Genomic DNA, 22,608 nt, shown 5'->3' on the forward strand with positions numbered 1-22,608 from the left:
TACAAATTTTTATTATCACAAATAATGTAATATTCATAACTACCGACTATTAAACGACCAAACGCATATACTGACATTGAAAATGTATGCTTGTCCGTGTCTTCAAAACTGTTCGTATTTAATCGAAAGAGACCGAGAAATTGCTACTCGTGAAGACGCTATTAAAATACACCCGATACTGCATGACCAATGATCAGCGCCGGTATTTAAGAAAATGCTGCGTTATGCATGGTTTGCTTCCAAATTATCGGCTGAAAGAGAGGTTTTTGAAAATGTTAACGAGGTTTGTTTACCATGGAAAACCTCAAAACACCTTGCGTGTGCGGAAACATAGCATTTATTCAATACAGCTGGTGTTGTTTAACTTTGTTTTTCATGTTTTTACGAAAAATACCATCCCGCAACTTGTTATCGTAATGTCGGAAGCGACGATTAATTTTACATCTTTCGAAAGCTGTCTGTGTCGGTCAAAACTTGGAGGTAACAAGTCGTTTCGGGCTCCTTGCAGGCATAAAGGATTTCTCAAATCACGGACAAGCATACATTTTCAGTATCACTTAATGCGTTTGGCCGTTTATTAGTCGGTAGTTCTGAATATTATATTATTTGTGATAATAAAAATTTGTAGACTGCCAAATAACATTGTAAATTTAATAAAAGCTCATCCAATTACATGTATTTTTCCCATTACAACTGTAAAATAAATAGCAAAGAATATAACTCTGTTAGAAATAAAAAAAAAACTGAAGAGCGGGACTCGATCCAGCGATCAAGCGATTACGGGGCTTGAACGCTAACCTTTTTTTTTTTTTTTTGTAATCTCATTTTGTTCGTTTTTCGTTCCTTGCATCTGCTCGGGGCGGATGTCACAAGACACCCGTTTCAGTTCGTTGTTGATCCGTTAACTCAGTTTTGTTATTACAGGGGGCAGTTAACCCTCTGACCGAACAACCACTCGGCTGCTGGCGCTTCCAGATAAAAACGACCACGCACAAGTGTATATATTTGACGATCGAAATTATCTTGCGATTTTCTCAATAACGCTTGAGAAGTACGCGCTACTGCTTACACATTTTGTTGTCCTAATGGACTACTACGAGTGTACGAAGTTTGCATTAAATCCGCGTTCCAAACGTCGTGGCTTCCCCTTGTGAGTTGTACAGTTTGTTTAAAGTCATACGTAAACCTTAGGTACTGTATGATTCATTTGTTTATGTAGTCGACCACTATTCAATTATGATGCTTACAGGGCCATCTATTTCTACATTTTGTAACTATTTATTTTCTGAAACTTCCTGGCAGATTAAAACTGTGTGCCCGACCGAGACTCGGGTCCCGAGTTCGAGTCTCGGTCGGGCACACAGTTTTAATCTGCCAGGAAGTTTCATATCAGCGCACACTCCGCTGCAGAGTGAAAATCTCATTCTGGAAACATCCCCCAGGCTGTGGCTAAGCCATGTCTCCGTAATATCCTTTCTTTCAGGAGTGCTAGTTCTGCAAGGTTCGCAGGAGAGCTTCTGTAAAGTTTGGAAGGTAGGAGACGAGGTACTGGCAGAAGTAAAGCTGTGAGTACCGGGCGTGAGTCGTGCTTCGGTAGCTCAGTTGGTAGAGCACTTGCCCGCGAAAGGCAAAGGTCCCGAGTTCGAGTCTCGGTCGGGCACACAGTTTTAATCTGCGAGGAAATTTCATATCAGCGCACACTCCGCTGCAGAGTGAAAACCTCATTCTATTTATTTTCTTTCTGCCATATGTTTTCCCCCTTCTCCGACAATATTCCGTTGCGATTTGAGGTCATCCTGACCAGTGGTGTTATTTCTACAGCGGCTTGAAAGTTTAATTGTAATCACCCTGTACATGTAGCAACAAGTGCAGCCAATAGTGTTGTTGTTGTGGTCTTCAGTCCTGAGACTGGTTTGATGCAGCTCTCCATGCTACTCTATCCTGTGCAAGCCTCTTCATCGCCCAGTACCTGCTGCAGCCTACATCCTTCTGAATCTGCTTAGTGTATTCATCTCTTGGTCTCCCTCTACGATTTTTACCCTTCATACTGCCCTCCAATACTAAATTGGTGATCCCTTGATGCCTCAGAACATGTCCTACCAACCATTCCCTTCTTCTAGTCAAGTTGTGCCACAAACTCCTCTTCTCCTCAATTCTATTCAATACCCCCTCATTAGTTATGTGATCTACTTATCTAATCTTCAGCGTTCTTCTGTAGCACCACATTTCGAAAGCTTCTATTCTCTTCTTGTCTAAACTATTTATCGTCCATGTTTCACTTCCATACGTGGCTACACCCCATACAAATACTTTCAGACTTCCTGACACTTAAATCTATACTGAATGTTAACAAATTTATCTTCTTCAGAAACGCTTTCCTTGCCATTGCCAGTCTACATTTTATATCCTCTCTATTTCGACCATCAGCAGTTATTTTGTTCCCCAAATAGCAAAACTCCTTTACTACTTTAAGTGTCTCATTTCCTAATCTAATTCCCGCAGCATCACCCGATTTAATTCGACTACATTCCATTATCCTCGTTTTGCTTTTGTTGATGTTCATCTTATATCCTCCTTTCAAGACACTGTCCATTCCGTTTGACTGCTCTTCCAATTCCTTTGCTGTCTCTGAGAGAATTACAATGTCATCGGTGAGCCTCAAAGTTTTTATTTCTTCTCCATGGATTTTAATACCTACTCCGAAATTTTCTTTCGTCTCCTTTACTGCTTGCTCAATATACAGATTGAATAGCATCGGGGATAGGCTACAACCCTGTCTCACTCCCTTCCCAACCACTGCTTCCCTTTCATACCCCTCGACTCTTACAACTGCCATCTGGTTTTTATACAAACAATAAATAGCCTTTCGCTCCCTGTATTTTACCCCTGTCACCTTCAGAATTTGAAAGAGGGTATTCCAGTCAACATTGTCAAAAGCTTTCTCTAAGTCTACAAATGCTAGAAACATAGGTTTGCCTTTCGTTAATCTTTCTTCTAAGATAAGACGTAAGGTCAGTATTGCCTCACGTGTTCCAACATTTCTACGGAATTCAAACTGATCTTCTGCCAGGTCGGCTTCTACCAGTTTTTCCATTCGTCTGTAAAGAATTGGCGTTAGTATTTTGCAGCTGTGTCTTATTAAACTGATAGTTCGGTAATTTTCACATCTGTCAACACCTGCGTTCATTGGGATTGGAATTATTATATTCTTCTTGAAGTCTGAGGTAATTTCGCCTGTCTCATACATCTTGCTCACCAGATGGTAGGGTTTTGTCAGGACTGGATCTCCCAAGGATGTCAGTAGTTCTAAAGGAATGTTGTCTACTCCCGGGGCCTTGTTTCGACTTAGGTCTTTCAGTGCTCTGTCAAACTCTTCACGCAGTATCATATCTCCCATTTCATCTTCATCTACCTCCTCTTCCATTTCCATAATATTGTCCTCAAGAATATCGCCCTTGTATAGACCCTCTATATACTCCTTCCACCTTTCTGCTTTCCCTTCTTTGCTTAGAACTGGGTTTCCATCTGAGCTCTTGATATTCATGTAAGTGGTTCTCTTTTCTCCAAAGGTCTCTTTAATTTTCCTGTAGGCAGTATCTATCTTACCCCTCATGAGATAAGCCTCTACATCCTTACATTTGTCCTCTAGGCATCCCTGCTTAGCCATTTCGCCCTTCCTGTCGATCTCATTTTTGAGACGTTTGTATTCCTTTTTGGCTGCTTCACTTGGTGCATTTTAGTAAGAGAAAAAATTTTACGTATATAAAGAACTATTTTGTTATGTTTTTGAACTTCCACTGTTGCGAGTGTGAATCCTGAATCCTTCCTGGCCATGCTGACAAAGTTTCATGAATTTATTTGTAAAGGTATAGACAGTGGAAACTGAAACGTCCTGCGGCGCCTCTCCTACCCCGGGCTCTGCTGGCGTGGTCAGCTGGCGGCGTGTCCTGCTACGGAAGTGCGCGACGCGACGCCGCTACCGTGCCGCGCCAGCACTGCGCTGGCCGCTTGCCCAGCCCGCGCCGCGTCTCGCGTCGCAGCTCCGGGCAGCCAGTCGCCGACGCTTCGCCATGGTGGCAGAACTGCTGAGCCCGCTCTCCAGCTGGATACAGCTCACCCTCCACGACAGTGAGTACACCACGCACTCGTTACCTGCTCTTCGTTTCTTTTGTATCGGCTTCAGGAAAAGCTCATTTCATCTATGGTGTCACCGCCAGACGCCACACTTGCTGGGTGGTAGCCTTTAAATCGGCTGCGGTCTGTTAGTATACGTCGGACCCGCATGTCGCCACTGTCAGTGATTGCAGACCGAGCGCCGCCACACGGCAGGTCTAGAGAGACACCCTAGCACTCGCCCCAGTTGTACAGCCGACTTTGCTAGCTATGGTTCACCGCATACAGACGCACTTAACTGCAGAGACGACAGTTTAGCATAGCCTTCAGCTACGTCATTTGCTACGACCTAGCAAGGCGCCATCTTCAGTTACTATAATTACTTCAAGAATGTATTCTGAACAGATAATATTGTGAATCATGTACCATCAAGAGCGACGTTCATCATTAGTGGATTAAAGTGAAGTATCAAACTAAGTACGTCCGCTTTCTGAATTCTAATTCCGTGTCATGTTCCAGACCTCACGTCAGTATAGTTCTTCCCTCCTCACGCCAGCCTGCGTGAGCTAAAACGCGTGCATTTCGGCCTCCAAGCGTAACACGGTGTTGGCTCTTCTGCCAACACTACATCACCATTCAAAAATATGTGACACTCGTCGATTTTTGCTACCGAAACAAAAGGAGCGGTGAAAAGTCGCAGGAAGGGTTGGCTCATTTGAAAAATGGAAATGTCGAACTTTCTAAATGCCAGATCTCAGATTTGTCAGGAGAATCAAACAACAATCCATCTCTTTCTGTACATAGCATACTTGTATCCAAAACATTGAGAAGGTGATCTGATACTACAGAATTAATTTGCTCTCCTCATTACTGCAAAAAAAGAAAGAAAAATTAGAAAATGAATACTTTATTAGGACGTTTCAAGTGCCATACATGTAAGTGAATGATTCTAAGCGTGCGCTTTTTCTTTTAAAAAAATTGGTGATAATCTCACACTAGATATAATGCACGACAATTATTGAAGCTTTCAGTACAGCTGATTACTTATTTAACTTTAAAACTACATAGAAATTGACTTCTGAGCAGTTCTCTTAGGTTGTTCGCAGGTGATGCTGTAATTTACCGTCTAGTAATGTCATCCGAAGACCAGTATCAGTTGCAAAGCGATTTAGAAAAGATTGCTGTATGGTGTGGCAGGTGGCAGTTGACGCTAAATAACGAAAAGTGTGAGGTGATCCACACGAGTTCCAAAAGAAATCCGTTGGAATTCGATTACTCGATAAATAGTACAATTCTCGAGGCTGTAAATTCAACTAAGTACCTGGGTGTTAAAATTACGAACAACTTCAGTTGGAAAGACCACATAGACAATATTGTGGGGAAGGCGAGCCAAAGGTTGCGTTTCATTGGCAGGACACTTAGAAGATGCAACAAGTCCACTAAAGAGACAGCTTACACTACACTTGTTCGTCCTCTGTTAGAATATTGCTGCGCGGTGTGGGATCCTTACCATGAGGGACTGACGGAGGACATCGAAAGGGTGCAATAAAGGGCAGCTCGTTTTGTATCATCACGTAATAGGGGAGAGAGTGTGGCAGATATGATACGTGAATTGGGATGGAACTCATTAAAGCAAAGACGTTTTTCGTCGCGGCGAGATCTATTTACGAAATTTCAGTCACCAACTTTCTTTTCCGAATGCGAATACATTTTGTTGAGCCCAACCTACATAGGTAGGAATGATCATCAAAATAAAATAAGAGAAATCAGAGCTCGAACAGAAAGGTTTAGGTGTTCGTTTTTCCCGCGCGCTGTTCGGGAGTGGAATGGTAGAGAGATAGTATGATTGTGGTTCGATGAACCCTCTGCCAAGCACTTAAATGTGAATTGCAGAGTAATCATGTAGATGTAGCATTAACTACCATTATAACAGTTTACAAATCTACCTAGTACAATCATTTCCCAAGGTCTTCTTTTAAGCACAAAATAATATTTGGGGCAGTAGCTTGGTGAGCGAAACTTACTCTACGTGTGACTAAATTTTTTTCCGCAATCACCTAAAGATGACACAGATACGATAACCTAATATTGTCCAAAGTTCACACCTTGTGTATTTGCTTCTACACCCAGATTTGCTACTTCTTTGCAAATTATGCAATCAAGTTTTTTGTGTGAAACAGTTAGCCTGTCTGTTTTTTTTCACAAAATGCGATTTCTTGAATGCGATTTCGTGACCAGAAGTCCAACATTCTGGACGATCATTTGGCTCGCTATCGTACACACATTCGTTCACCGTATTTTCTAACTTGGGTTCGGTGTTCAGATTTACATTTTTACTTTTATCACCCACCGACGACGTCGAATTCCCGAGTTTTCAATGGCACAAGAATGATTAGTAAGTTTTGACACCTCAGATGCAGGAGAACAAGTAAAGTAGTTTGTTATTTTGTTGCTCGTCTTACCGGACCCTCTAAGCTTACTTGCAAAGAAAGGTAGTACACACCGTACAGTCACGCATACGGCTAACAAGTAGGGGACCTCGTAAGTGAATAACCACACACATCTACACATCTACATTTATACTCCGCAAGCCACCCAACGGTGTGTGGCGGGGTATATTGTGTCCCGTGTGCCCGCTCATTCACAGAAGTGACACAGTAACTACATGCCAACGATTCAGTTGCCGAGAACGGTTGCCTCTTCCTTCGAATCGTTCGAAACGTTTCGATGTGTAACATTTTCCACCACAGCATGGACTGACATCGTTCATATTGCGATTACCAACATGAAAAAATCAGATAAATCCGATTTACGTCCTTGAAATAAATCACTGGCAAACTTTTAAGTTCGCCAACACAGTAAAGAAGTTACTTTGCCGACAGAAAAGTTTAGGGGTACGCGTCCCTCAGCATTCCCCCAGAAAAATAGCACTGATTAGTCTAAGTACCAATAAGAAAGTTTTTATTCGAGGTGCCATTAATACTGAAGCGCTAACTACAGAAATACAGCAGTAATGTTTCAACCAGTAAAACTGTAGTAAACAAAAACCGCTTCTCACATGTTTTAAATTTTTAAAAAGAGAATATCAAAATTAAATTCAATAAAAATCTCTTAGTATTTACTCCTGTTTCTTGAAGTGCGTTCAGCAAAAAAATGGTTCAAGTGGCTCTGAGCACTATGGGACTTAACTTCTGAGGTCATCAGTCTCCTAGAACTTAGAGCTACTTAAACCTAACTAACCTAAGGACATCACACATATCCATGCCCGAGGCAGGATTCGAACCTGCGACCGTAGCGGTCGTGCGGTTCCAGACTGAAGCGCCTAGAACCGCTCGGCCACTTCGGCCGGCTGCGTTTAGCAGTTCATCGTAATTCGGTGGAGCAAGCACTAGAAGAAACCGCACGTCATTTCCGTTTTCAAAATGGGTCGTAGGACAGATAAAATGGCTCTGAGCACTATGCGACTTAACGTCTGAGGTCATCAGTCGCCTAGAACTTGGAACTAATTAAACCTAACTAAGGGTCGTCGAGCAGATGCGCAAAACTATAGACCTATATCTCTTACGTCGATCTCTTGTAGAATTTTAGAACATGTTTTTTGCTCGCGTATCATGTCATTTCTGGAAACCCAGAATCTACTATGTAGGAATCAACATGGATTCCGGAAACAGCGATCGTGTGAGACCCAACTTGCCTTATTTGTTCATGAGACCCAGAAAATATTAGATACAGGCTCCCAGGTAGATGCTATTTTTCTTGACTTCCGGAAGGCGTTCGATACAGTTCCGCACTGTCGCCTGATAAACAAAGTAAGAGCCTACGGAATATCAGACCAGCTGTGTGGCTGGATTGAAGAGTTTTTAGCAAACAGAACACAGCATGTTGTTATCAATGGAGAGACGTCTACAGACGTTAAAGTAACCTCTGGCGTGCCACAGGGGAGTGTTATGGGACCATTGCTTTTCACAATATATATAAATGACTTAGTAGATAGTGTCGGAAGTTCCATGCGGCTTTTCGCGGATGATGCTGTAGTATACAGAGAAGTTGCTGCATTAGAAAATTGTAGCGAAATACAGGAAGATCTGCAGCGGATAGTCACTTGGTGCAGGGAGTGGCAACTGACCCTTAACATAGACAAATGTAATGTATTGCGAATACATAGAAAGAAGGATCCTTTATTGTATGATTATATGATAGCGGAACAAACACTGGTAGCAGTTACTTCTGTAAAATATCTGGGAGTATGCGTACGGAACGATTTGAAGTGGAATGATCATATAAAACTAATTGTTGGTAAGGCGGGTACCAGGTTGAGATTCATTGGGAGAGTGCTTAGAAAATGTAGTCCATCAACAAAGGAGGTGGCTTACAAAACACTCGTTCGACCTATACTTGAGTATTGCTCATCAGTGTGGGATCCGTACCAGGTCGGGTTGACGGAGGAGATAGAGAAGATCCAAAGAAGAGCGGCGCGTTTCGTCACCGGGTTATTTGGTAACCGTGATAGCGTTACGGAGATGTTTAATAAACTCAAGTGGCAGACTCTGCAAGAGAGGCGCTCTGCATCGCGGTGTAGCTTGCTCGCCAGGTTTCGAGAGGGTGCGTTTCTGGATGAGGTATCGAATATATTGCTTCCCCCTACTTATACATCCCGAGGAGATCACGAATGTAAAATTAGAGAGATTAGAGCGCGCACGGAGGCTTTCAGACAGTCGTTCTTCCCGCGAACCATACGCGACTGGAACAGGAAAGGGAGGTAATGACAGTGGCACGTAAAGTGCCCTCCGCCACACACCGTTGGGTGGCTTGCGGAGTATCAATGTAGATGTAGATGTAGATGTAGATGAACCTAAGGACATCACACACATCCATGCCCGAGGCAGGATTCGAACCTGCGACCGTAGTGGTCGCTCGGCTCCAGACTGTAACACCTAGAACAGCACGGCCACTCCGGCCGGCTAGGACAGATAAGAAAAATCTCTTAGTATTGACTCCTGTTTCTTGAAGTGCGTTTAGCAGCTCATCATAGTTCGGTGGAGCAAGCACTAGAAGAAACCGCACGTCATTTCCGTTTTCAAAATGCGTCGTAGGACAGATGTACATAACTATAGGATAGGCCTATATCGTCGACGTCAATCTGTTGTAGAATTACGGAACGTGTTTTGTGCTTAGGTATTATGGCGTTTTACGAGAACGAAAATCTCAATAAAAATCACATGGATTCCGCAGACACAGATCTTGTGAAACTCTGCTAGCTCTGTTTCTCCATTTGCCACCATCCTGCACTGCCATGTAGAGAGAGAGAGAAAAAAAACGAGCTTATCGAATATCGGACCCTATTTGCAACTAGGTTCAGGACGTCCTTGCATATAGAGCTCAACATGTCGCCCTTTACGTAACAAAATCTACAGATGTAAAGGTAATTTCCAGAGTACCCTAAGAAAGTGTGATAGGACCATTACCGTTTACAACGTGTGAAAATCATTTAGTTCAAAGCGTCAGAAGCTCTTTAAGACTATTCACAGATGTTATGGTTGTTATAAGAAAAAAGCAATTCTAGAAGACAGTGTTGTGCTGATAACCTCGGCACCGAGTGCCCGTAAGCTCCTTTGAAGACAGTGTCGATTTGTAAAATACCCCACAGAAGACAGATGAATGGTGTAGTCTCTAGCAGTTGACTCTGAACGTAAATATGTATAATATATTGCGCCTACATAGGAAAAGAAATACACTACTGTACAGCTACTGGAAACAGTGCATACCATACAATAGCTAGGATAAACTATTCATGGCAACTTTAAGTGGAATAACCACATTAAACAAATATGAAAAGCAGATGCCTGACTGAGATTCATAGGAGATATCTTAAGGAAAGAAGTGGCTTACAACGCTCTTGTTCTATCGATTCCTGAAGACTGTTCAACAATCGGGGAGTAACGGGACTAAGTTCATACCAGCGCATTTTGTTAGTGCGGATTGCCTACATCAAGGGCAGGTATGCACTCAGGGGCAAACCTATTGTTCTTCTTTGATTGACAAGTACTTGACCTATTGTTCTGCTAAAAGGATCCTTCCTTTTGACTGGCCGGTCCTTAACCTATTGTTCTGCTAAAACGATCCTTCCTTTTGATTGACAGGCACTTAACTTACTGTTCCCACCCTCCCCTCCCCCTTTTGATTGACAGGTCCTTAACCTATTGTTCTGCTAAAACGATCCTTCCTTTTGATTGTCAGGCCCTTAACTTACTGTTCTCACCCTCCCCCCCCCCCACCCCTCTCGCTGCTACAGGTACACTTTCAGGTCTGAGTTATTGGAATACCCCTCTCACTCCTATCAATTTGATTGACTACTTAATTAAATTGATCAATTAATTAATCTTTCCCCCTCTGGTAAACGCCCCTCCCCTCCACCCCCTCTCCCGGAAATTGGCGGGAAAAAGACTCAGTTGATCAATCATTTGGAGGGAATTCGATTGTAGTGTATGGAATATTGTTTAAACAATCTAGACATTGTGTGCAATATTTTTTATTTAAATAATTAAAGGATTCAAGGCAGTGAATGGAATATATGGTAATTGTTGGAGAGGAAAGATCTTATAATGGGAAATTCAAGAGTATATTGTTTATTTATAAAATATTCTGTTTGAGGGGTTCGATTACTCGGTCAGACGCCTGTCCTTCATAACACTTGTCTGAGAGAATCTTGGCAGGATGCAGCACCTTCCAGAAGCGCTGATCCAAAGACTTTGTCAGATAATTTCATAGGACTGAGGTGAATCAAGCCATATAGCCAGTGTGAGTGTAGGCGTACCATAATTTTTTTTATGCACTGTGCAGATATAAAAGATAACTGCACTGTTTGTTTGAAATGTGTATGTGTTTCAGTGTAAAGTTACTTTGGCTTATGTTGTGGCATGATCAGAGAACCTGAGTGTGTGTCCTGTTGTGAGGGATGTATAGATTCAGCACATCGATAACCATGAAGGTATGAGAGAGATTTTTACGTGGAAAATTATGTGCGCTATAGATACTGATATTCATTCCAGAACCACAGCTGTCAAGAGGAGACATTACCTGTACATCGATCGGTGTCAGACTGTAGCAGCAATCGTAATATTTAATTGTACTTACACTAGTAAATATGCTCCTGGCTCCCTATATTCTTGTGAGTCTTGTATGTATTTGATGATCTGTAGACAACTTTTGCGGGGTTTAACCGTCAGTGCAATGTAGCGATCTGTACAAAATAATTACGGCGCTGAAAGTCTCGTCTGCAGAAATCCATGGTGGATGGTGTTCCCACATCAGCAGCAGCAGCAGCAGTTTGATGGGTAAATTCAGTGATGAATGGGCTGTCCGGTTAGGATCGCTAGGAACAATGCACCCTGTGCTATTCTGGCAGGCAATGGAACATCTCTTGGCACTGGACCCACACTGCAGCTATGCATCATCTCGCCAGCAACTGTGCCTAGGTGAACACGTATTTCAGCAGGAATTTCTCAGATGTCAAGTATGAAAGGGATGCCGCCACCTCATGCTTGCAGGACTTGAATGGACACCTGTGAGTCGCTAGGCAGCTGACAGCCACATCGCCACTTCACGGGGCCTGCCGATGCACCTGGACTCCGGCGTCAGAGTTGGGCATTGGGTGGATGGATGAGTTTTTTATTAGTGATATTTTGTTTAAACTATATTCCATCGATTTAACTGACCAACATAATGTTGCAAATTAAGAAAAAAACCCATACATGTGAAGAATACTGATTTAATTAATTTGCATAAATTTTTTATATCAGCATGGTGTTCTCGGTACAATAGTTAATGGGTGGGTGTGCTTGATTGGGTGAAATGGAGCAGAACAGCAGGTTAAGTGCAGAACAGTAGGTTAATTTTCATAATTTTAATGTAAAAAACAGTACAGTAGTTTAAGGGGGTGAGTGACAAAGAAGAGTGCGCCAGAAATGGCGTTCAAAAGCACGTGAAATTCGAAAAGTGTACCAAAAAATGGTGGGAGGACATAACTAATTACTTAATTTGGTATTAAAGGCGGTACAATAGTTTAAGGAAATGGGGGTGACATGGAAAACCACTTAACAGATTAATAGGTTAAGTGCTGACAAAGGCCCAAACATTAGGTTAAGACACCCAGAGTACAGTGCCGAACATTAGGTTATGCAACATGTTTGCCCCACGTAATTGCTTCTTACAAGACCTACATGTTTCCAAACAGCAGACAATGATGAGCAAGAGAAATCGTACCCCACAAACAGAATTTTTTATAAATAAACAATATACTCTTGAATTTCCTGTTATAAGATCCTTCCTCTCCAACAATTTCCATATATTCCATTCACTGCCTTGAATCCTGTAAATTGTTTAAATAAAAAATATTGCACACAATGTCTAGATTGTTTAAACAATATTCCATACACTCGAATTCCCTCCAAATGATTGATCAACTGAGTCTTTTTCCCGCCAATTTCCGGGAGAGGGGGTGGAGGGGAGGGGCGTTTACCAGAGGGGGAAAGGTTAATTAATTGATCAATTTAATTAAGTAGTCAATCAAATTGATAGGAGTGAGAGGGGTATTCCGATAACTCAGACCTGAAAGTGTACCTGTAGCAGCGAGAGGGGAGGGGGGGGGGGGGGGGTGGGAACAGTAAGTTAAGTGCCTGTCAATCAAAAGGAAGGATCGTTTTAGCAGAACAATAGGTTAAGGACCGACCAGTCAAAAGGAAGGATCCTTTTAGCAGAACAATAGGTCAAGTACTTGTCAATCAAAGAAGAACAATAGGTTTGCCCCTGAGTGCATACCCGCCCTTGATGTAGGCAATCCGCACTAACAAAATGCGCTGGTATGAACTTAGTCCCGTTACTCCCCGATTGTTGAACAGTCTTCAGGAATCGAGAGAACAAGAGCGTTGTAAGCCACTTCTTTCCTTAAGATATCTCCTATGAATCTCAGTCAGGCATCTGCTTTTCATATTTGTTTAATGTGGTTATTCCACTTAAAGTTGCCATGAATAGTTTATCCTAGCTATTGTATGGTATGCACTGTTTCCAGTAGTTGTACAGTAGTGTATTTCTTTTCCTATGTAGGCGCAATATATTATACATATTTCTGTTCAGGGTCAACTGCTAGAGACTACACCATTCATCTGTCTTCTGTGGCCGACTGCAGTGGTCTAGCGGTTCTAGGCGCTCAGTCCGGAGCCACGCGACTGCTACGGTCGCAGGTTCGAATCCTGCCTCGGGCATGGATGTGTGTGATGTCCTTAGGTTGGTTAGGTTTAAGTAGTTCTAAGTTCTAGGGGACTGATGACCATAGATGTTAAGTCCCATAGTGCTCAGAGCCATTTTAACCATTTTTTGTCTTCTGCGGGGCATTTTACAAATCGACACTGTCTTCAAAAGAGCTTACAGGCACTCAGTGCCGAGGTTATCAGCACAATACTGTCTTCTAGAATTGTTTTAATTGAGTATTCAATCAAATTGATAAGAGTGAGAGGGGCTATTCCAATAACTCAGCCCTGAAAGTGTACCTGAAGCAGAGAGAGGGGTGGGGGAGGGTTTGGGGGAAGGTGGGGGGGAACAATAGGTTTAGTGCCTGTCAATCGAAAGGAAGGATCCTTTTAGCAGAACCATAGGTTAAGCAATTATCAATCAAAAGGAAGGATCATTTTAGCAGAAAAATAGGTTACATACCTGTCAATCAAAGGAGAACAGTAGGTTAAGACCTTGTCAATCAAAGGAGAACAATAGGTTTGCCCCTAAGTGCATACCTGTCCCTGATGTAGGCAATCTGCACTAACAAGAAGTGGTGGTAAGAACTTAGTCCCACTACTTTTGGGACCATTACTATGTGGGATTGGTAAAAGAGATGGGGAAGATCCAATGAAGAGCGACGTGTTTCATTATGGGAGTGTTAGTCGACTCGCAAGTGTACTGAGGTGCTCAACAAACTCCAGTGGCAGATCTACAAGACATGCGCTGTGCATCACAGAGAGGATTACTACTGAAATTTCGAGAGAGTACTTTCCGGGAAGAGTTGGACAACATGTTACTTCCTCCCACATACATCTTACGAAATGACCAGAAGGAAAAAATAGAAAAATTAGAGCTAATAGAGAGGCTTACCAACAATCGTCTTCGCATGTGCCATTCACGAATGGAACTGGGAAAGTGGTATTAGCCAATGGTGACAGAAGTACTCTCCGCCACACACCGTCAGGTGACTTGCGGAATATTGATGTAGATGGACCATATTTTACTGCAGTATGTGGCGGCAATAGCGTTGCCGTAGGCAGTGCTGCAATGTGGTTCCAACAGAGGACAATATTGCGGTACGGCTGGGCAATATTGCTGATGTTGCAGGCTGTTGCATGTAGTTGCCTAGAGATTACCGCCGTTGCCCACCAACGGTGCAGAATATTTCGCACTGTAAGTCAATATTATCTCTGTTCCTGCCTGTAAATGCTTTCCTCTCGTTCTCACCTTTGGTTCCTACTTCTCTCACCGAAAGCTCTGCAGTCACGAGTCAGAGCGAAAACAATACTTGTTCCAAAATTTGCGCTCGTACATATACCGTACATCGCTGTAGTGTTTGTTCTGTACAGCAATGGAGAAATGGAAAAACGAGAGAATTAGTTATACAAATATCGCAATGTGAAAAATCTTGACTGATGAAGCATACAAAAAATTTCGAACTCTCTCAGCCTATCCCAGAAACGAGGCAAAAAATTTGCATAGCAAGAGCGAAAACGCAAGCGGCCCTATACCCGCATCGTTTGTATTTGAGGTAATGTAAATCGTCCACTTGCTAGAGCACAGTAAACAAATGGAAAAGCAAGCAAAATACACACGGCTCATTCAGTTAAGCGTCCTCAGTTGAAGGTTCGTGTGAATACAAGAAAAGCTAATATAATTTTAAAGTTTCCTTTTGCACAGAAAGTGAAATGGCAAATACGCTTAGCAACAGAGCAATTTAAGGAGCTAAGAGCGTCTCTAATTGGCAATCACTAATTTTCACTGGCTACTTCTTATTCAATAATTACCTCACCGTTCTTACGTATAAACGAATCGTTCCATGCACGCACTTCCGAAAAGTCTGTGTTACGAAAATTATCTTGCTCGCTTTTGTTGTACACATCGCTCCGAAGAATCGTATGATGCACCTCTGCAGCATAGTCTACGCTGTGTAATGATCTTCGTCTCCGTATAGCTATTGCAAGCTATCCATTTGAACTTGCTTAGTGTATTCACCCGTTGGTCTGGTCTATCATAACTGTTCCTTGCTGTCTCATGTTGTGTCCTACCAACTGATCCTTTCATTTACTCAAGTTCTAATATACAGCTCTTTTCTCCCGGATTCGATTCACCACCTCTTCTTTATTTATCCAATCAGACGAATGGAAAAACTGGTAGAAGCCGACCTCGGGGAAGATCAGCTTGGATTCCGTAGAGGTGCAGGAACACGCGAGGCAATACTGAACCTGCGACTTATCTTGGAAGCTAGGTTAAGGAGAGGCGAACCTACGTTTATGGCATTTGTAGATTTAGAGAAAGCTTTTAACAGTGTTGACTGGAATACTCTTTCAAATTCTGAAGGTGGCAGGGGTAAAATAAAGGGAGCGAAAGGCTATATACAATTTGTACAGACACCAGATGACAATTATAGAAGTCCGCAGCTCGTGGTCGTGCGGTAGCGTTCTCGCTTCACGCGCCCGAGTTCCTGGGTTCGATTCCCGGCGGGGTCAGGGATTTTCTCTGCCTCGTGATGACTGGCTGTTGTGTGCTGTCCTTACGTTAGTTAGGTTTAAGTAGTTCTAAGTTCTAGGGGACTGATGACCATAGATGTTAAGTCCCATAGTGCTCAGAGCCATTTGAACCATTTGAAGAATTATAAAAGTCGAGGGACATGAAAGGGAAGCAATGACTGAGAAGGGAGCGAGATAGTTATTCAATCTGTATATTGAGCAAATAGTAAAGGAAACAAAAGCAAAATTTGGAGTAGGAATTGAAATCCATGGAGAAGAAATAAAAACTTTGAGGTTTGCCGATGACATTGTAATTCTGTCAGAGACAGCAAAGGACCTGGAAGAGCAGTTGAACGGAATGGACAGTGTCTTGAAAGAGAGATATAAAAAGAACATCAACAAAAGCATAACGAGGACAACGGAATGTGGTCGAAGGAAGTCAGGTGATGCTGATGGAATTAGATTAGGAAATGAGACACTTAAAGTAGTAAATGAGTTTTGCTATTTGGGGAGCAAAATAACCGATGATGGTCGAAGTAGAGAGGATATAAAATGTAGAGTGGCTATGGCAAGGAAAGCGTTTCTTAAACACAGAAATTTGTTAACATCGAGTATAGATCTAAGTGTCAGGGAATCTTTTGTGAAAGTATTTGCATGGAGTTAGCCATGTATGGATGTGGAACATCGACGATAAACAGTTTAGACAAGAAGAGAATAAAAGATTTTGAAATATGGTGCTACAGAAAGAATGCTGAAGATTAGGAGGGTAGATCACGTAACTAATGAGGAGTTACTGAACAGAATTGGAGAGAAGAGGAATTTGTGGCCCAACTTGACTAGAAGGGATCACCAGTTTAGTATTGGAGGGCAGCGTGGAGGGTAAAAATCGTAAGGGAGACCAAGAGATGAATACACTAAGCAGATTCAGAAGGATGTAGGCTGCAGTACGTTCTGGGAGATGAAGCAGCTTGCACAGGATAGAGTAGCATGGAGAGCTGCATCAAACCAGTCTCAGGACTGAAGACCACCATAACAACAACAACAATAGCCACCTAATCTTCAGCACTGTTCAGTAGCAGCACGTTACAAAAGCTTCCATTCCTTTGTTGGCTCCACTGTTTATGGACCATGTTTGATATCTACAACAGACTACACTCCAGACAAATACTTTCAACAATTATGGGTAGCCTTGTACACAAGTGTAACCCGGAAGAGAAACAGGCCAGACAATAAGCGAAATGAATCTCTTGAAATCTGGTGTTACAGAAGAATGCTGGAGATTAGAAGAGTAGATCGAATACTACCGATAAGGTATTGAAACTAACTGGGAAGAAAAGAATTCTTTTTTTTTTTTTTTTTTTGCATGATGTGACTAAAGGAAGGGACCGGTTTATACGACACATTTTGAGGCAGCAATGAATTTTCAGTTTGGTAATGGAAGGAAGTGTAGGTGGTAAAAACCATACAGGGAAACTAAGGCTTCGTTAAAGTAAGAAAGTTCAAATGGATACAGGCTGCATTAGTTATGCAGAAATGAAGAGATGTGGACAGGAGAGCATAGCGTAGACAGCTGCATTAAACCTGTCTTCCGACTGAAGATCACAACCACAACAATGAAAGCCGAAAATTTTCTTGCACACCGGGGCGCCTCCCTACGCGATCAGTCATCTTAACCGTTAGGCTACCTGAATACAGCTGTATCGTGGAACAGCACCACAACAGGTGGAGGACCGTGGTTTACCCTGTCACAAAGGTTGTATAAGATATACATTGAAGATTATATAGGATACAAATTCAATTCACTGATATGCAGTGAATGGCTCGATGGGGATGGGGATGCAGTGACACGGCGTGATCGTCCAGATATGCTGAACATAGAATTCAATGAATGTCTCATGACAAAAGAAAAAGCTGACATCATCCGATGTCTTTGGGTCTCCAAGAATTTCATTCCCACCAGACCTCTCATTTCAGTTCAGTGCATTTAGCTGAAGTCACCTAAATTTATATTTAATGTACGCTTGTCTTTTTTCAGAAAAGCTGTTTTTGTTGCTGGCAGTCAACATCTTAGAGCCTTTATACTTTAGTTGTTTTGCTGCCCAAACAGCAGAATTCGTTTATAATTTCTCATGTCTAATCCCCCAGGATGACGAGACTTAATTCGACTACACTCCGCTATCTTTGTCTTACTTATGTTCATCCGATAACTTCTTTTTAGATCAATACCCATCCTGTTCAGCTGATGTTACAAATCTTTTGTCATCTGACTGAATTACTACATTAGCAGCAAACATTAAAGTTTGTATTTCGTTATCCTGAGCTGTTTTCCCCTTTCCGTATTTGTCCTAAACATCCTTTACTCTCTGCACTGCGTACAGATTGAATAACATGGTGGGTAAGCTACAACCTGGTCTTAGTCTCTCCTCCCTTTCATGCCCATCGACTTATCTAACTGCGGGCTGATGTCTGTGCAAGTTGTAGATTGTGCTGAAAACTGACCAATGATTGATTTTCACTTTTTCCGTTAGGGTGTCTGCGATTACTCTGAATCGCTCAAGGCAAATGTCAGATGGTTCCTTTGAAAAGTACACAGCCGATGTCCTTCCGTATCCTTCCACAGTCCCGAGTTTGTGCTTCGTGTCTAATGAACTTCGTTATCGAGAGGACGCTAAAACCTGATCTTCCTGTTATTTTCGATTATGTCTGTGTGTAACTCCTTGCGTCCTCCCCTCACTTGCCACTACCAGGAGTGGTTGAGGAGTCATAGTCCCACAGTTTGTTTGGCGATAGTATGTTGTGTGATTACCAAGATTGGTTGAAACAGTCGTAAGCATTCCAGAAATATAATTTGGTGCCAGTTAGGGGTATCAGATGATGCTTGGACGGATACAAAGAATGGCAGCAGGAATGGTCACAGGTTTGTTTGACTCAAGGGAGAACGTTGCGGAAATGTTGAAAAATCTCAAATGGCACACAATTGGAGATAGATGCAAACTATCTTGTGATGGCCTACTTAGAAAGTTTCAGAAACCAGCATTAGGTGCTGAATTTACTACAGCCTCCTCCTTAGCGCTCCGACAGAGGTCACGAAGACGGGATTGAACTACATTGTGCACAGAGGCATTTCAGTATTCATTCTCCCCGCTGGAGCTGTACAGTGGGAAGATTTTCAGAGTATAGATGTTGTAACAGAGACATTTCCATCACGGCGATTTCCCCAGTTCATTCTCCCGCATAGTGGTCAGTGAACGCCAGATGGTTTCTGTTACATAACATCTGAAGGTGATTTAAATCAGCCATTGTTTTCATGTGAGCAATGTCACAAGTCATTTTATACAATAGGTTAAATTGTGGGGAACTCCAATTTTCCACTAGGGTCGTCACTATGCTTGCTTAAAAAACTGTACCATCTTACAGAATCGACATGGACTTTTACAGTGTTGTAACCTGCATGTATAATTCAGTGCCTGTTCTCATGGAGGGCTTCTGTATCACATAATGGGAAACCTGTCAGGGGATAGTTACGGTTAAAACTACACATTGACCAACAATCTAAGTATCTGAACCCATCGTATAGCCAGATGATAGCATCGCTACATCAGTCCACAACGAATCAGTGTATTTGTACATTTCCTTAGCTAAAAGAATTATATTTTTTACATGTTACTGTGATGTGCTATTAAGGTCTCTTATCAGCTATTTTGTGCTTTGTTTGCACTTGTCAACATTCACCTCCCACTAATAAATCCCAAGACACTGATTTAACTTCGGTACAATAAGTTAATTCATTTCTGAGGTTTGTGGCCTACAGTACAGCTCCTCATCCCAGTGGTGTGACAGTAATGTTAAATTACGAAATTCCAAACCTGTTTCATTTTTATCTTGGTAATAGAATACGCAATAAACTTAACACTAATATATTTTGCTTCGATTTATTTAATAAACAGCAAGACAAACGCACACGTTCTGTTCGTCATACAGTCTCCACGTGACGAATGCCCCGTGGCCTCTGACGAGTATATATTTTTATCGGATTGACAATTACATCATAACTTTACATTACTAAATGTTCAATTATAACTGTGTTTTCTTTTATACATTGATATTATATATTTTATTACAGAAAAGGTAATTGGTTGATTTCTTTTATCTTCATTTATCTCTGAATATTTTTACAAGACAGTATTTGTATTACCAAAAACCGGTGTTAGATACGTTGGTTTCAATAATTGGTATGTCATTAATTATTCTGCCAATATCGAGCTTCAACACTAGCCCACGCGTATACAATGATTTATCGTGTACGGTAACTAAAATCGTAAACAATATAGTTTTTAACAAAAAGAACAAATTATACAGAGTCTGAAAATTTATGTTGCCTAAACAATAACATACCTAGCGCCTGTGTGTTTCACCTTACATTATTAACTTGCTCATTTACGAAAAAGAATTTCAAAATATAGCAAGACCCTCTTTTTAGTATTCAAAAATGTTATCCCATTCATTCGCCTCTATGACGGCTTGAAATCTGATGATGGGGACACTTTCAGTGAAATTTTCGAATGTCTGTGGACGAATGGCAGCCCATCATTCCTCAGAAACGGAAATCAGAGAATGTAGCGATGTTGGACGCTGGGGTCTGGAGCAAAGTCAACGTTCTAACTCGTCCCAAACGTGTTTTAGTGGATTCGGACCGGCACCCTGGGTAGGCTAGTCAACTTCAGTAGTGTTATTGTCCGCAAACCATTGCCACAAAAATGTTGCTTTATGACAAGGTGCATTGGTGCAAACTGTTCCTCTACTGTACACAGTACACAATCCTGTAAAATTTGTTCAAATCGTTCCGAATTTATTGTTTTCTTGTGTGCAATACGGGGACCACATCCCAAGCACGAGAAATACTCCGCTACTGTAACACTGCCACTTCCGTACTGTGATGCTGGCACGTAACGTTCTCCAGGGTATAGAGTGGTTCTTCACTCCATATCACTCGTTCCAGTCATCCACTGTCCAGTGGTGTCGCTCTTTACACCAGTTAGCATCGACGGTAAAAATTTGTAAACGTCTTACTAAGAGAGACGATAACATTTTGAACGATCAGTTGCAACTCGCAAGTAAGCACTTCCTTGACGGATTTAAACCGCTGCTCATGGTCACATAATACATGCTTACCGATCTCCACTAACATCGGTGAATGTGCTTTTTTCCTCAAAATATTGTTTCTCTACTGTTAAGCTGTTGACATTTTATACCACTAAGTTTCACATTTCGTGGCCTTATCAACATATGTTTCTACAGCTGATATTCTAAAAATGGTATTAATACATTTAAGCAGAAGCTTCTCGTTTTTATATTGTAATGTAACGTTTGTATTCTGTCCTCCATCCTTTTTGGTAACAGAAGTAGTTTTTTTGTAATAGTTGTCTTCTGCACACTAAGACTACATGTAGCATCACTTTGCTACGTAAATGTTTTACAGATAATTTTATATTGAATGTATAGCTCTAAAATTATTGCATTTAGTGGCCTTCTGTAGGAGTTTGTCATACTGCTTTAATGTAAAATTATGCTACTTAACACCAGCAACACGCAGTGCTTACGCGCGTGTACACTGAAGAGCCAAAGGAACTGGGACATCTGCCTAATATCGTGTAGCGCCCCCGCGAGCACGTAGAAATCCGCAGCACGACGTGGCAGGGACTCGACTAACATCTGGAGTGGTGATGGAGGGAACTGAAACCATGAATCCTGCAGGGCTGTCCATAAATCCGTAAGAGTACGAGGGGGTGGAGATCTCTTCTGAACAGCACGTTGAAAGGCATCCCTGATATGCTCAATAATGTTAATGTCTGAGGAGTTTGGTGGCCAGCAGAAGAGTTTAACCTCATAAGAGTGTTCCTCGAGCCACTCTGTAGCAATTCTGCACGTGTGGGGTGCCGCATAGCCCTGCTGGAATTGCCCAAGTCCGTCGGAATGCACAATGGACATGATGGATGCAGATGATCAGACAGGATGCCCTGTCACGAGGCCCATATGACTCCAACTGCACACGCCTACACCATTACAGAACCTCCACCAGCTGCAGCAGTTCCCCGCTGACACGCAGGGTCCATGGGTTCGTGAGGTTGTCTCCATACCCATACGCGTCCAATCGCTCAATAAAATTTCAAACAGGCTCGTCCGACCAGACAACATGTTTCCAGTCATCAACAGTCCAATGTCGGTGTTGACGGGCCCAGGCGAGGCTTAAAGCTTTGTGTCGTGCAGTCATCAAGCTTACACAATTGGGCTTTCACCTCCGAAAGCCCATATCGATGGTTCGCACGCTGACACTTGTTGATGGCCCAGCATTGAAATCTGCAGCAATTTGCGGAAGTGTGGCACTTCTGTCACGTTGAACGATTCTCCTCACTCGTCGTTGGTCCCGTTCTTGCAGGATCTTTTCCCAGTCGCAGCGATGTCGGAGATTTGATGTTTTACCGATTCATGATATTCACGATACACTCGTGAAATGGTCGTACAGCAAATCCCCACTTCATCCCAACCTCGGAGATGCTGTGTCCCGTCACTCATGCGCCGACTACAACGCCACGTTCAAACTGACTTAAATCTTGATAACCCACCATTGTAGCAGCAGTAACCGATCTAACAACTGCGCCAGACTCTTGTTGTCTTATATAGGCGTTGCCGACCTCGGCGCCGTATTGTGCCTGTTTACGTATCTCTGTATTTGAAT

General features: G+C 42.3%; 1 protein-coding gene across 1 annotated transcript in view; it reads left to right on the forward strand.

Annotated features, from left to right (window-relative positions):
• The first annotated feature begins 4,062 nt into the window (after positions 1 to 4,062).
• LOC126412901 (uncharacterized) overlaps positions 4,063 to 22,608 on the forward strand; it is a 380,720-nt gene continuing 362,174 nt past the window's right edge. The window contains exon 1 of the mRNA XM_050082790.1: positions 4,063 to 4,128. Within this exon, the coding sequence (XP_049938747.1) occupies positions 4,071 to 4,128 (58 nt within the window). The 5' untranslated portion in view covers positions 4,063 to 4,070. The remainder of the gene's footprint in view (positions 4,129 to 22,608) is intronic.

This window comes from Schistocerca serialis, chromosome 7 (assembly GCF_023864345.2).
Source record: "Schistocerca serialis cubense isolate TAMUIC-IGC-003099 chromosome 7, iqSchSeri2.2, whole genome shotgun sequence".
In the NCBI taxonomy this organism is placed as follows: Eukaryota; Metazoa; Arthropoda; class Insecta; order Orthoptera; family Acrididae; genus Schistocerca; species Schistocerca serialis.